Here is a 15,585-nt window from a genome sequence, read left to right as displayed (position 1 = left end):
TTGACGTCAGTCTGTTATTCCGATATTTTTGTTTAAGAAAATGTGTAAATTTTGCTCATTTTAAATGGTTAACTTTTAAGGAATTAATTTAGTTAATTATTACTCAATTCTAATTTGTTAAATTTAATTAATAATATTGCTTGTAATCTGTTGTCTCAATTTTATTGATTAGATTTAGCATTTTCATTCGTATTCATTTTTACAGTGTAGAGACTTCTACAAATATTAACCATCATGCTGAAGAGCTGAAATGTAACATTGATACATTCGAGAAGACTCGTAATGAAAAAAACACCGTGCAGCAAACCCAATGGGCGGTGAAATGCTTCGGTGACTGGTGTAGTGAAAAGGGTTGCAGCATTGATTTTAAACAAATCACCAAGACGGAACTCAACGCACTTCTCCGTGACTTCTACGGAACTGTCAGAAGCTCCAAAGGCGAAAAATATGGGATCAGTAGCTATATAGCGTTACGTGCGGGTCTGAACAGATTCCTGAAGGATCCACCTTTGAGTTTGTCCTGGTGTCTGATGAGAGACAGCGAATTCACCTCATCCAATAATGTTTTCGTTGGAGTCGTAAAGACAATGAGAAGAGAGGGTCGTGATAAAACGGAGCATCACACACCGATTTCTACTAAAGATTTCAGCACCATAAAACTGTCCGATGCCCTTAATCCTAAAACACCTGAAGGACTCGTAAACAAAGTCTGGTTTGACGTGCAGTTACACTTCGGACGTAGAGGAAAAGAGGGGAACCGAGAACTCATTCCAGACTCATTCCGCATTTTAACAAACGAAAATGGTCTAAAGCATGTCACAATGAGCTTCAATTAAGACACAAAAAACCATAAGGACCCACATGACAGAAATAAGGAGAGCAGGCGTGGCTTCATGTTCCAACAAACTGGGAACCCACTTTGTCCTGTTGCCTCTCTAGAGAAGTACGTTCATATTAGCTATTTATAATTTGTGTTAAATCTTGTTGTGTTAAAGTTTTTTCTCGTTTTTGACTCCCAGCCAGCACAGCCATGTGGGGCCCAAATGGGTTTGACCTGGGCGTTCTAACTGGGACCCAGACAGTTTTGTCCTCAGTTTCCATGTAGGCCTCACATGGGTTTGCCCAGATGAAATGAACACTGCTTAGTGTGCACACTACAGGCTGTTAAATGTAACACTGAATCCGTGTTGGAGTTAATGAGATAAATAAGTAATTGAATAATGATTGAGCATTATTGATGAACACCCGCTGTTAACAAGCAGAATCATTGAAGGAAAGAAAAACACAAGAATTACTTCCAGCCACAGCCTTAGATGAAATCAGCTGAAGATAAAATACATTAAATCGCCCAAGATCTGATTAAAGAACTCCACAAACAGCATTACCAGCTTCACTAAAGGCAGGCATACACTGTGCGAATTTCGTCCGATTTTGAGCCGAATTCTGACTCGTGCGACTTTTTTTCGGGTCGGGCCGATTTTCAGATTTGTCGTGCGTCGTTTGTCGTGCAGTGTTCGTGCAGTATACAAGGGGAAACGAGAGGCGATTAACCTCTCCCGATCGGCAATCGGATGGTCGGATGAATTTCTGGCATGTCAGAAATTTTGGTCGCTCCTCGTGACTATATCGCACAGTTGAAGCAGAGCCACGAACCGATTGCCCTAAACTCAGTGTTTTTCCCTACTGCGCCTGCGCGAAAACAGAGTTTAACCATTTCAATCTGCAGAAAAAAAAAACGAAAAGAGGGAACTCTTTAAGTTCTGTAGTTCAAACTAGCTACAAATTACTGTTGCTTACCTCAAATTACTGTTGCTTACCTCCAGTTGTCCAGTTATTACCCACGTCTTCCAAGCTGCGATGTAGCACCGTGCCTCTTTTATTAATTTGTTAAACAATGTTTTTGAAATAAACCTGTTTTTAATTTTCATTGATGACTAATTATTGCAGTGTTCAGACATATTATAGACTGTTAATATAATTGTATGCCTATAATTCATTGTAGCCTAATCGATCTAAATGTTTTAGACAATTTTCAACGAGGATCCTCATTGAAAATTGTCTAAAACATTTAGGTCGATTATAATGAATTATAGGCATATAATTATATTTAGTGATCGACCGATATTGATTTTTTATAACCGATACCGATACAGATTATTTGCATGTGTATGTGCCCGATAACCGATATGCAGAACCGATATTTATTTACTGTTATACTTCTGTTTTTGGCACAATTATTACAACACAAATGAACTGAACAAACCATTTTATTTTGGGGGGGGGGGGGGGGGGGTATGTTTATTTGTTTTCATAAATGGTAAACTAATCAAATTACAATAAAAACATTTATATTATTACATTATATAATTTATATCTAAATTATACATATCATTTATAAGCATCAGCAGCAACAATGTTAACAATAGGCAAAATAAATGTTAAAAGTCTAATGTTTTCATATGGAAAAAATAATTGACAGGGGAGTCATATCACCTTTGCAGAAATGTAATTCATTTTAAACAGTTATAGAAGGTTTATGTGCCGTTTAATAGGTTTAAACTAAGAGTGAGGAATAATTCACTGCATAATATTACCTGGAATAGCCTATAACATCAGTAAAGTAACAAACAAAACAGCATATACATCATTGCATTTTCCAACTAGTATGTTATTAATTATTATTAATATTTTTGTCGGTCTAGATCATGAAATGCTTTATGACAAAGTGCTGTTTATCTATGCATTTACACATAACTAACATTAGGCTATACGTTACTCAACCGCGATCGCGCGTGCAGATAATAAATAATTAATTTCCACAAAGCGGTATATTTAGATGTGTATTAGCGAAATAATTGCTATGTAGTAAATGATAATATAATCTAGGGTGTTTAAACAAGATAATCTTGTCAAAAGTTTCATTCAGTGGCCGTGCTTGAGCATTCCTGATCATCAACCCAGTGAGTGCTCAGCAATATGAACAAACTTTTTTTTCGAGACTAATGGTGAGCAAATACAACAGATAGAGAATTAAATTCAGCGCTTTTATTTTCAACATGCACTCATTCATGTCTGTTTTATTTAATTAATGTAAAGTTACATCTTTATTGGGGAATGACATGACGGATTACGCTACGCGGCTCAATGAGTTCGTCTCAATTTTTTAGAACCAAGCTGCATAAATAAACTATATCAGGCATTTATGTCTCAAATCTCATTTCTGCATGCATGTCTGTTATGTTAAATAAAGTTGAATAATTAAAGCAAAGCAAGTAGAACATATACTTTACCTGTGCACAGAGTTGTTATTGACTGATCTCCTCAGACGCGGGCTGCAATGGCGGAATTCTCAAAACGGCCACAAGATGGCGCCGTTTATCGGAAAATCCGATATTACAAAACCGATTCCCGATTATGGGAAAATGCTTAAATATCGGGAAAAATATCGGTAAACCGATACATCGGTCGATCACTAATTATATTATTATTATTCCTCGAGGAGTAAGCTTCTATGTAATATTTTATTATCCTCAGCGCATTGCGGCGATGTGCTGTGAAATTATTGCGTGGCAAATTAATTATAATAGCAGATCAATTTAATAATAAAATTAGCCTTCCCTAATACAATAATACTAATAATAATTTAATACATAAATTGGAAGTGCTAAATCATCTTGATATTGATAACTGATGCTTGTTTTGACAATATCTCTTGATACATGATATCGTCTACCAACCCAGCACGGGGGTTTATCGCACATATTTCACACGTATAGTGTGAGCAGTCAAGTCGCAGCTCGACGTTCGGACCGTATAGTGTGAGCACATAAATCCTGAGCTTTGGCTTTATATCGCATGCGATCTACTCGTTCAGTGTGAGTAGATACCTTGCTGAAATCGCACAGACATCGCACAGTGTATGCCCGCCTTTATTACTAACCAGACGGACTTTATTTGATATCTGTTTTAATTAAATCAATAGTTGTATTTTAAAGTCAACATGATGGTGGTTAGTGTTTGCTATAGTTGGACTCTTGACCCTTGACTATTTATTATAACATTTTCTCTGGCTGCTTTAATTGTGTGTTTATAAAGCACATTTGTTGTGGCAAGAAAGCATAGAGAAAATTAGATTAGGTAATGTTGACTGATTTTTGATGATTTGTGTTTTTAGTGTTGTTTTATAATTGAAGCCCTTTAATTTTACAGCATGAGAGCAATGTTCTGTATCACATAATATAAAGGATTTTAAAAACATTTAGTTGTTCATTTACATTATTACTTAGCCATCAAAAATCAGTGTATGACTCTCAACAATGGGGACAATTAATGAAATGTTTCATGCTGCAGTGCATGCTGGGTACCACCAATCAAAACTCTCCCATATCTCCCAGCATGCATTGCTGCATTAATAAATTATGCAGCCGGATTTTTTGTAGCTTGTTTTATGCTCAGGGGTGATCTGATTAACTGGATAGTTTGTATGATTGTCACCATTGTTGAGATTCATATGATGTTTCTTGATATCTGTGTGCGTCTAAGTAAAGCAATAGATGAAAGGTTTTTGTGCACTAAATAGTTTTTAAAAACCAAGTATATTATTTGATAAACAACACTATTAGATATGCTGTTGAATCAAATGACTTCTATTATGAAAAATATATTATTAAAACCACAAATCCTATATCCTTTACATCAACACATTAGACACGGAATAAGATCAGAGTTTCAGGTTATTACATGATGACATCATCATCATCATAATCAATAAACAGCCAACATCACCTGATCTCATTTTCTCATGCTTTTTTTCGCTACAACAATTGTGCTTTATAAACACACAATTATAGCAGCTGGAGAAAATGTTATACTAAATAGTCAAGGGTCAAGAGTCCAACTAAAGCAAACACTAGCCACCATCATTGTGACTTTAAAATACAACTATTGATTTAATTAAAACGGAAATCAAATAAAGTCAGTCTGGTTAGTAATAAGTGAAGCTGGTAATGCTGTTTGTGGAGTTGTTTAATCAGATCTTGAGAGATTTAATGTATTTTATCTTCAGTTGATTTCATCTAAGGCTGTGGCTGGAAGTAGTTCTTGTGTTTTTCTTTCCTTCAGTGATTCTGCTTGTTAACAGTGGGTGTTCATCAATAATGCTCAATCATTATTCAATCACCTAATTATCCCATTAACTCCAACACTGATCAGTGTTACATTTAACAGCCTGTAGTGTGCACACTGAGCAGTGTTCATTTGAGGCCTACATGGAATCTGAGGACAAAACTGTCTGGGTCCCATTTAGATAGCCCAGGTCAAACCCATTTGGGCCCCACATTGCTGTGCTGTTGCGGGTACACAAGAGAGCCTATGAGTGTGAACTACCTCACAACAATGCTTCAGAGAATTTGTAAAGCAGCAGGCACCTCCAAGGTTTACACAAACCACTGCCTTCGCAGCACCATGGTGCAGAGATTGTCCGATGCTGGTCTCGAATCGAGGGAAATTATGTCTGTGAGTGGACATAAGTGTGAAAGTTCACTACAGAGCTACTGGAGGCCAAACTTAAAACAAAGAAAGAACTGGAGCGACAAACCTGCTGCAACAGAAAACACTGCTGACAGTGCTGAGCCCCAACTAAAGAGAACCGCGTTAAATATCACCACAGTGGAGCCGATTGAAATGAGACAACTATTTAATGCGTGCACAATAAACGGAGATGTTCAAATAAATTTAAATAAACAACAATAAAAAAGTATCTTTTGTTAGGCAGCATTTTAGCAACTAAATTAATAACATCAATAAAATAGATTAAAGAACTAACTGTTATCTATCAAAATATGTGCCCTTGTGTTTTAATTTATAGGCTATGTGAATATTTAGTTTAGTGCAGAGAGAAAATAACGGAATAAACAAAAAAATTAACGTTTTCTCATGCTGAGAGATAAGCTATGCCTATATTTGTTTGAGGAACTTTCAGAAATATTGTGTTGTAAAAAAATAAAAAGAATGAGACAAAGTTTGAGAACGGTTTGTTGTTTTTATTTGAGCTTTCATGCATATTACATATTAGAACGTTGTTTTTCACGGTCAGGGACTATTTTTTTTCTAGCGGAAGGAATGCTTTTATTGATTTAACTTCATGAAATTTCCACTAATACATTTTTTTTTCTTTAATATTGTGTGGTAACCGTTTTATAAAAGCAATAAGGTACTCGAGGCAAGTGCTGTTTCGTGAATAAGTAACGGCTTAAGGGGTTGCAAGCACAACGCCCTTCAGACGTTACTTATTCACGATACAACACAGCCTCTCTTACCTTATTGCTTACTTAACTGAGGTTTAGATGTTAATGTTTTATTGAAAATAATAAATAATCTGTACAAAATCTTATTTTAAAATTCTAAAATCAGAACATCTGATCTGGATCTTAATGCTGACAGTAAAACAAAATAAGATTACCATTAACAATACCCAACTTTTAATCAGGGATGACATTCTACACTACTTAAACATTTGAGACATACTACACTAAATGATAATGGATTGAAATGGATGAAATGAATTTTTGCTTTCTTAGCAACTAATAATATATTTTGTTAAACGCTGTTGCATAATTTACTATATATATATATATATATATATATATATTGTATTATACTTAGTTTAGTCAAGAGACCAACTAAAGCAAACACAACTATACAAAACAAACAGTTTAAACAAAACTATAATTTCCATCAACATCAACATCTAAACCTCTGTTAATACTCAATAAGAGCTTCTGTAGATGTCTAGCAGAACCTAACACTGCTAATTGTGGCTTTCAGCTTCCTCCATAATAATCTTCTGATACATGCAGTACAATCAATGTTGTTGATGAATTTCAGTCAGTCTTTCTTTATCTTTTTGTTTTTTTCAGATCAACAAGAAGATACTGCAGTAAGAGGCTGTGCACAAATTAACCAATCCTGAGCTCTCTGGGCGGAGCCACACATGATTGACAGGGATCATCAGTGATGAGTCACTAAAGAGATTTATTTAACCCTCATTTGTTCTCTTTGAGCCTTTGCAAGAGAATAACCGTTATTATGTGCTGGACTGATGTAATGTATATATGTTTCTTTTTTTTCTTCTTTTTTGGAGTGTAATTTTGCATTCACATCGATTTTCTTGTCCATTTTATGTTTTTTCCCCTCCCAGCATTTTTGGTCATCAGTTTTTAGGCTAAAGCTTAGAAACCAGAAATATACTTCTTATCAGTATTGGATTGCATCTTTATGTATTATGTTGTATTAAGTATTTTATGAAGAGTTTCCTCTTCATGTTTTTATAACTAAAGCCAGTGCTTCAATAAACTTGATTATTAACCTTATGCTGTTAAAGGGTAAGTTTATCCAAAAATTTAAATTATGTCATAATAACTCAACCTCATATTGTTCCAAACCCTTAGACTTTTGTTGATCTTCGAAACACCAATGAATATCTTTTTAATGAAATCTGAGAGATTTCTGTCCCTCCATTGACATCTATGCAATTGAAAAACACTTTGGGTGTAGGCCTACAGTAGTACATATGAAAGCACTATATAAATGCCTTATTCATTCATTCATTCATATCATTTGAGCTGTTTAGTCCAACTTTTCTGAAGAGACTCGATCGCTTTATGATGAACAGATTTATTTTAGGCTTTTATTCACATATAAATATTGATCAGTGAACATAAACAGCATAGACATCCCAGTCAACAATTTTATCTAACAGTGATCTCACCATGAGCTCTCAGGATACTCATGATACGGTCACAATCAAGTTCACAGTGAGATAATTGTGTATCCTCACAGCATACTCACTGTGTGCTCATTCTATGGCCACAATGTGATGTCAAAGTGCACAACAACTACACTGTATAATATTTCCAAGATTTCACATAATATTTCACAGTAATTTACATTATTACCACTTCACAGGCTTTAACTGTGTTATTTCACAATATAATACCGTATTTAGAATTTAACTGTGAAAATAATGCAGACGGGGCTATTACAAGAAACTACTGTGAATTCCGTCTATTTCACGCTGCAACTGCGTAATCTGAGCTCACTGATCTCCTCCTTGGTCTCATTCCATGGATTCAGCGGTAAGTGTTTAAATGTCAAACTTTGTCAATTTGATGAATATTTTGTACATGATAGTGCATGTTATGAACCAAATTAGTGTTAGTTGTAGGTTCTTCTGTTGTCATGTATTTGTAACTTAACTGGAGCAGACTCGCGTTGAGGATGCAAATTTGAATGAACAGAGGTTGGTTGTAGTGTTAACTGTATTAAGTTGATAACTGTGAGATGTCATGTTAGCTACACCATCAAAAATTTTACTTTAGCTTTGCTTAATGCTTTTCTTAGTTACTCTAACAGCGTTCTCTATTTTCCCACAGCATTTTTCTACGGTGACCATTGGGAAATACAGTTATAAGGTAAGCTGTGGTCTTAATGTGGGTATTATGACAGTTATTATCTACTAGATAAATTATAGTGTTGTGGATTTGGGCAAAGATGGAATAAATTAATCCCAAATTAGTAACATTTGCTGGGCTTCTTCATCATATTATCCCCTGCTATGTGTGTGTGAAACAGAAAACGGCACAGCCGCTGTCTGTCTTGTCAACAGAAAAATGAAGTGTGCATGTCAAAATATATATCTACAGTTATAACTGCCAGATGAACAAAGATAAAAGTGATCTAAAGGTGTTGGTTATATTATGGCAATCATCATTTGATTTTTATGTTTGTGATTTATGCTGTTGGTTACAGCATGACTGTGATTCTGCATAAATATCCAGCATTTTGGATATAATACAAAGGATTTTTTATGCACACGTAGACCTCAAGATTCAGTCAATGCATCTCAACAATGGTGACGAGCAGAATATTCAATTAGGAAAAGTAAATTACATAGACAATTCAGATCATAATTTATTCATACCGCAATGCATGATGGGAGCCATTAATGAGTTGTGATTGGCGGCAGCCACCGCAACATGCATTATTATTGTCACCATTGTTGAGATACACAGGCTGATTATTGATGTCTGTGTTTCTTAATAAAGTCACTTGAAACTGTTTCATCAGAACAATGTTTATTAAATATTTTGGATTATAAGAAAAATACTAATAATTAGTATGGATTATACTAATAAAATGCTAGCAAGTTAAACCAGACTATCTCAATAAGTTTCATTTTTCAGCTCACAGCATGCTTATGCCAAAACATAACCAACACTATCAGATCACACTTTTCTTAGTTCATTTGACTGTTATAAATTAATAACAGCAGACAAACAAAATTTAAAGTGAAAGTACACTCAAAAAGTTAACTTTTGCCTCTTGTTAAATTTAATTAATTAAAATAAGCAAGAGTAACACAATTGTTTAATATTTTGTCACAACTTAATTTAATTGTGTTCAATCAACCTAATATATTTAAAACTGAAGTTTACTTAATTAATTTGTGAGAAAACTACATTAATCATTTTTGTTGACAACTAACTGGGCAGTGGATCTGTAGTTCCCAGCATGCTTTGCAAGAGACTGCATTAGGAGGGTAAATTTAGGGATTAAAGTGTTATTTGATGTGTTTTTCTGTAAATGGAAAAATGTTGTAAGTTAATGTTAATGTTTAATATTCAGTAATGTTAGAAACTTAGAAGACTTTCTGTAATTTTTTTTGAATTTTCTGGTTACCATTATGCAGAAGAGTGGTGACTGTGTTTAGTTTAGGGCTGTGGGCCTTCAATATATTCCACATAAGCACTAAACCTCATTTGCAAACCTGCATATGTAATATTCAATATTACTCTGTAAAAAAGTGGTTTTAATTAAACTGAACACTAGTAGCTCCTATCATTGGAAATAACTGTAGAATCAAATTAGCTGAAAATTATAATGTTGGTGATTTTAGGCAGGGCAAAAATTAATTATAGTCAACCTGACAAAACTTCATCTAGCAGGATTGACTAAATTACTTTAAATTCATACAACAAGATTACAACAAATAATTTCAAATAGAGTTGTGACGTTCGCGAACGAACCGATTCTTTTGAACGGCTCATAAACATGAACGATGGGAGCCGAGTCGCGGCTGGAGGGGAGCTGTTCTTTCTGTCGTTCTTTTTTTCCTATGCGTGTTTCACACAGATGCACACAAATTAGCTCCTCAGTTATAGGGGAAGGGGCGCACCCAGCGCAGGGCTGCTACTGCCTAACAGCATGATGATAGTAGTTGTGCACGCGCACGCGCGCATCCTTTACGTGAGTAGGCCTACTCCAGTGGAAAAAAAATACCTACGTTATCCTCTTGTGTGATAACAATGTTCTTGTGTGGAAGTGTTAGTGTTTGTAGTAAAAGCTGTTTTGCACAGAAATTCATTGCAGCCGGCTTTGTTTTTGATGTTTATTTGTGAGTAGGTATTGTATGAATAACATAAGTCAGCGCGCGCTTTACACATACACACACTTTGTACTAAAGGTAAATCCAAAATAGTGATGTCACTTTCTAAGCAGAGGGATGTTGTGCAACCCTATGGAATATAGTCCACACATGACAAATGAGGTAATAATATTTCAGAATAATTCAAACTCAGATGGTGTGTGATATCTGAGTTTTAATTATTTGACTACAAATCTCACCTCATCATTCCTCTCAGTGATTATTTCCAGGATAAACTGAGATGCCCCCAAGCTGGCTTCTTAAAACTGACTAAATATTTAAAAAGAGCCAAAGAGCCGTTCTTTTGAACGGATCGCCAAGATCCGGATCCCCTCAAAGAGCCATAAATCCCATCACTAATTTCAAACAAATTAGATTTTGTTAGAAAATTCTAATTCATTTTCGTGGAAAAGCTTTCCTTAATTTAATTAAGTTCATTCAACAGCTTATTTTTTTGAGTGTATAAGGGTCAAGAGTCCAACTAAAGCAAACACTTATCGCCATAACGGTGGCTTACAATTTGTGATTTTCTCCTTCAGTGATTCTGCTTGTTAACATCAGGTGTCTTCAATAATGCTCAATCATCACTAAATTAATCACTTAATTATCTCATTAACTTTAACACTCTTGAGTGTTAATTTAACACTCATATCTGCATCATATCTTCCATCTGAAAGCAGGTGAAGGTGATTTACTACTAATCAAGGAACCGGCTTTACTGACGAGATGCGCATAACAATGCCATGCGATATATCGCCCAGCCCTAATATATATATATATATATTTTTTTTTTTTGAACGGGTAATAATTGTAGGAGGAAGAGTACAAGCAGAAACAGCCATAGGAAGATGGACTGGCAACAGGCTCTTATTCCAATATGACAAGTATATTGGCAACTTGTTGATGATAAAAAATATTTACAAGATCATGAAATTTTGCAGGAATGTTACAGCATCAGATCCTGCAATATTTTAAGCAAACAATCTGGTAAAGTTAATATTAATAATTTAATCGGTGTACTATAAGTTTCTAAACTCTTCATTAACACAAAAACAAACCTCAAGAATCAGCCTGGGAATCTTAATAATGGTAACATGCCGCAATGCATTATCGGTGCATCATACAAAACTCAGTGTTTCCCAGAATACATTGCAGCATGAAGCATGTCACCGTTTTAAGATTCACTCGCTGATTCTTGAGGTTTCTTAGTGTATTGGTGATAAAGTAGTCAAAAATGTTTAGTTTTTTTTATTATACAGCTTTCATTATTTAGACACTTAGATGTCATGCTGTAGAAATTTTACTATAATCAATTATATGAAATTAATATCAAATATGCCTGCCTAAAGAGATCAGCTGATCAAAACATACACAGATCAACATAATGGTGACATCAAACCAAACTATTCATTTCAATAAAACATCAATATCTAAACCTCTGTTAAACTCAATAAGGCCTTTTTACCAAATGTGTAGGCTTCAACCCAATTTTCCTTTTCAACCAAAATTTGACGCCTGAGTAATGTTGGAGCCCATGTCCAATAACATTTCTAGCTGGGGTGACTCACATTGTGGCCATAATATGAGCACACAGTGAGAGTGCTGTGCGGTTACACTTTTAGTACTTTCCTCACATTTTGGTCATATGGAGAGATCACTTTGAGATCAACGTGTTGACTGGGATGTGTGAACATACATTCACATTTATATGGAAACATGTATGTGCAATATATGTACACAATAAAGGATAAAACTTTGTTATTTACATGTAATGCAAATTTTTTCTTCATTTATAAATATTTTATATGTATTAAAGGTACAATATGCAGGATTTTTGCAGTAAAATATCCAAAAACCACTAGGCCAATGTTATATATTTTGTTTAGTTGATTACTTACAATATGCCAAATGTTTCCAACTATTTGTAAATCGTGAGAAAATTGCGATTTTAACCAAGGAAACGGGGCGTGTGAGCAGGGGTGAGGAGTCGCCAGTCAGTGGCGTCATATCCGCGTTACCCCCGGTTTCCGCTCGTACTGCCATAGTAACCATGGCGACAGACGACAAAATACGCCTTTGTTATTGTAAGAGGTTAGCGACCCCTGGTGGTGAAAAATCCTACATATTGTACCTTTAACACTGGGGTTTTTGTGTGTACACTGTGAAACCTTGCTGTAAAAAAGTCAAAATTCTGACAGTAACATACCCTTTTCTATTAAAACTGTAATATACTGTAGAACACAATGTATTAACAGTGCTCAAAATCGACACTCAGAGACGGTGTTCCAAAAAGCACCCTAATATATATAATACCCTTATTCACTATTCCCTACATTACATCACTAATATAGTCCACTTGACAGAGTGAATGAAAAGAAGTGAGTGAATTGAGACACTGATGAACACCTGATAAGCAGAATCACTGAAGGACAGAGAAACAAGAACAGAAAAAAGAGAAACACAAACTACAACTGACTTCCAGCAACACTGAGTGTGAAATCATTTTACAAACCAGTTTAACATTATTTATTTCATTTGTGTGCAAATGTTCTTATTGATAATGAACAGAGGTTAAGATGTTTTATTTAAAATAATAAAGTTTATGATCATTGTTTGCTTGATCCTGGCTGAATCACAGTCAGAGGTTTGGAATATTGTAATTATGTGTTTGCCTCTGCTGCTGACGTACCAATCTTTTCTTTACATCTTTGGGATGTTTGGGTTTCAGAGCCACACTGGCAATTGGGAGTGTTACATAACGCCAGCAAATTGAATATTTCCAGTTTATGCCCCAGTCTTTTTCAGATAGACGCACCTCTGCACTAGCAAACGGCACATGATCACTTATTATGTTGTAAGTTGCTTTTTTTTAAAACATAAAAACGAGTGTTGGGACAATGATAGACTGTGCATGTGCGTTTATTAGGGGTGTGACAAGACGCTTATCTCACGAGACGAGATTGGGTTCAGGAGAACGAGACGAGATTTTTGCACAATTTTTCAGAAATGCTCAATGACAAAAATAGTATGCAGGTGCATTGTGCAATGTTTAACTAATAATTTTCTAATGCATGCACTGATCTATATAGGTGGCTGTATAGCTCATGACGTCATAAACAGTGAAGCCACCGCGCCGCCATATTGTAGTGAGCTCACACGTTCTATTGAATCAATAGGAAATTTTATGATTTGACTGAGAAAACATTGCCTAACGAGACACCGTTTTTAAATCTAAAGTCTCCCTGAACATTCTTACAAAGCAAACATCATAAGCATTTAAATGGGTATTTGTTTAAAGTCCGAAATTTTTCCTGTTTTATTAAAAATTGCTTTGGTACTGTGGAGAGGAGCTTGGAGAGTGTATGTTAGGCTAACAGCAGCTGGCATGAAGTGTTTTATTTTGTGATTTGTCCTTTGAGAAGAAGCTTACCTCATCGTTAAAATACGCTTAAAATATAATTTTTAATTTTATATCTAAAGTGTAAATAAAACAATGAAAGATTTGTCACTGAAGAAAAATTCCTTTTATATGTGTTAACAGACAGCATTTACATCTGTGCCAGGTCCGTTTTCGAATCAGTAGATTCGCGCAGCAGTCACACTCAATATGCAGATCTGCATCAACTCTGCGCCAGACTTGTCTGTAGCTTCGACTGTGACAGTCCGTCCGGCGGGTGCGGCGCCGATCCGGGACAGCTGCGCAGACCATACGCGCCACAACTGAATTGAGTCTGCCCGGCGGGTGTGGGCCGGATCCGCGCGAGCTGCTGGATTTATGGATATCTACTTTTGTTATCCTGTAAATCAGAATATACTGTCTATGAATATGTTGCCCATACCTCTCTATCATTTATCAATCTTTTACTTCTCACTAATTTAGTCTTTTGTTTCCACAGGTGGGAATGCTGGCCTCCAGTGGTGGAAGAGATACCAAAAACATCATAACCAACCAAGGCCATTATGGCTCGTAAGTATTATATATAGATGCCCTTCACTTTACTTAATCACCACTCTCTCATTCCTCATTCACTCACTACTCTCTAAAGGTAAAAGAGTATCAACACTCGAGAGAACGTAGATGTGAATTTGAGAACTTGTACAATAAATATGCATACTTGTACGTGAACATTTACACTCACATCTCCAATGTGAAAACCTGTAAAATTAAAACCTGAAGTTGAATGTTGAAATTTGCACTCGCAGACAAAAGTCACAAACCTGTATTCTGAATTTGAAGCTGCAGACAAGTAGTCACAAATGTGTAAAATCCCATTCAGAGAAATACAATGACAGACACAAACTTGTTATATGTATTTGCATTTTTCAACATTCAACTTCATATTTTAATTTTACAGATTTTCACATTGGAGCTGTGAGTGTAAATGTTCATGTACAAGTATGAATTTATATTGTACAAATTCTCAAATTTACTTCTACGTGCTCTCGAGTTTTGATACTCTTTTACCTTAATACTACTTCACACTACTTTAGTCACATTTATTATTATTTATTTGTGCAAGCATTTTACTATAATGTCGTGTAATAAAGAATCTTTGAATATTGAATCAAATATTAACTCTTTGTTTCTTTGCTTTGTGTGCTTTTTGTACGTCTTACAGGAGCAGTGAGGAAGAATTGCATGTCTGACAAAGCCACCGACACCGAGATAAACCAGTATACCATCAGGTGGTTTAATCTGGCATGCGACCGCGGGGGTGGCCGCCGTGCCCGGTCACACCCAACTAATGAGCAATAAATGAGTTTAAAATAAAAAAGTTTTTAGAAAATTTCAAATTGTCTGGGTGTTTGTGCCTTAATTGTCTGATAGCCTAAATATGAATCACAGACCAGGGCCAGATGAGCCCCAGATGTAAAATATGAGTCACGGATCTGGGCCAGATCTGCACCACATGTCACCACAACTGTACTTGGTCAGCGCTGGCCCAGATCTGTCTCTGATCCGTAATTCCAACCTGTTCCGGTATTGGGCCGTTTGAAAGAATGAGCCCGGCCCAAGTCCGTTTAGCGGATCTGCGCCAAATGCTAATGAAGACCTGGCCTAAATCTGGCCCAAATACATTTTTGCTGTCTGGGTTACTACT

At 35.6% G+C, this 15,585-nt stretch overlaps 1 protein-coding gene and 1 long non-coding RNA gene across 2 annotated transcripts in view; both read left to right on the top strand.

Moving 5' to 3' along the window:
* Positions 1-7,368, top strand: part of LOC143710408 (B-cell receptor CD22-like) — a 35,421-nt gene extending 28,053 nt beyond the window's left edge. The window contains exon 16 of the mRNA XM_077201356.1: positions 6,918-7,368. Within this exon, the coding sequence (XP_077057471.1) occupies positions 6,918-6,941 (24 nt within the window). The 3' untranslated portion in view covers positions 6,942-7,368. The remainder of the gene's footprint in view (positions 1-6,917) is intronic.
* A 6,943-nt stretch (positions 7,369-14,311) lies between these two features.
* LOC143710467 (uncharacterized) lies at positions 14,312-15,277 on the top strand. The gene is made up of 2 exons (XR_013194561.1): positions 14,312-14,450; positions 15,103-15,277. It is a non-coding gene; the product is annotated as an uncharacterized LOC143710467 (long non-coding RNA).
* Positions 15,278-15,585: the final 308 nt, after the last annotated feature.

This window comes from Siphateles boraxobius, unplaced genomic scaffold (assembly GCF_051911475.1).
Source record: "Siphateles boraxobius isolate OS27281-9 unplaced genomic scaffold, OSU_SipBor_1 47, whole genome shotgun sequence".
In the NCBI taxonomy this organism is placed as follows: Eukaryota; Metazoa; Chordata; class Actinopteri; order Cypriniformes; family Leuciscidae; genus Siphateles; species Siphateles boraxobius.
This window is presented reverse-complemented; position numbering and strand designations above follow the sequence as displayed.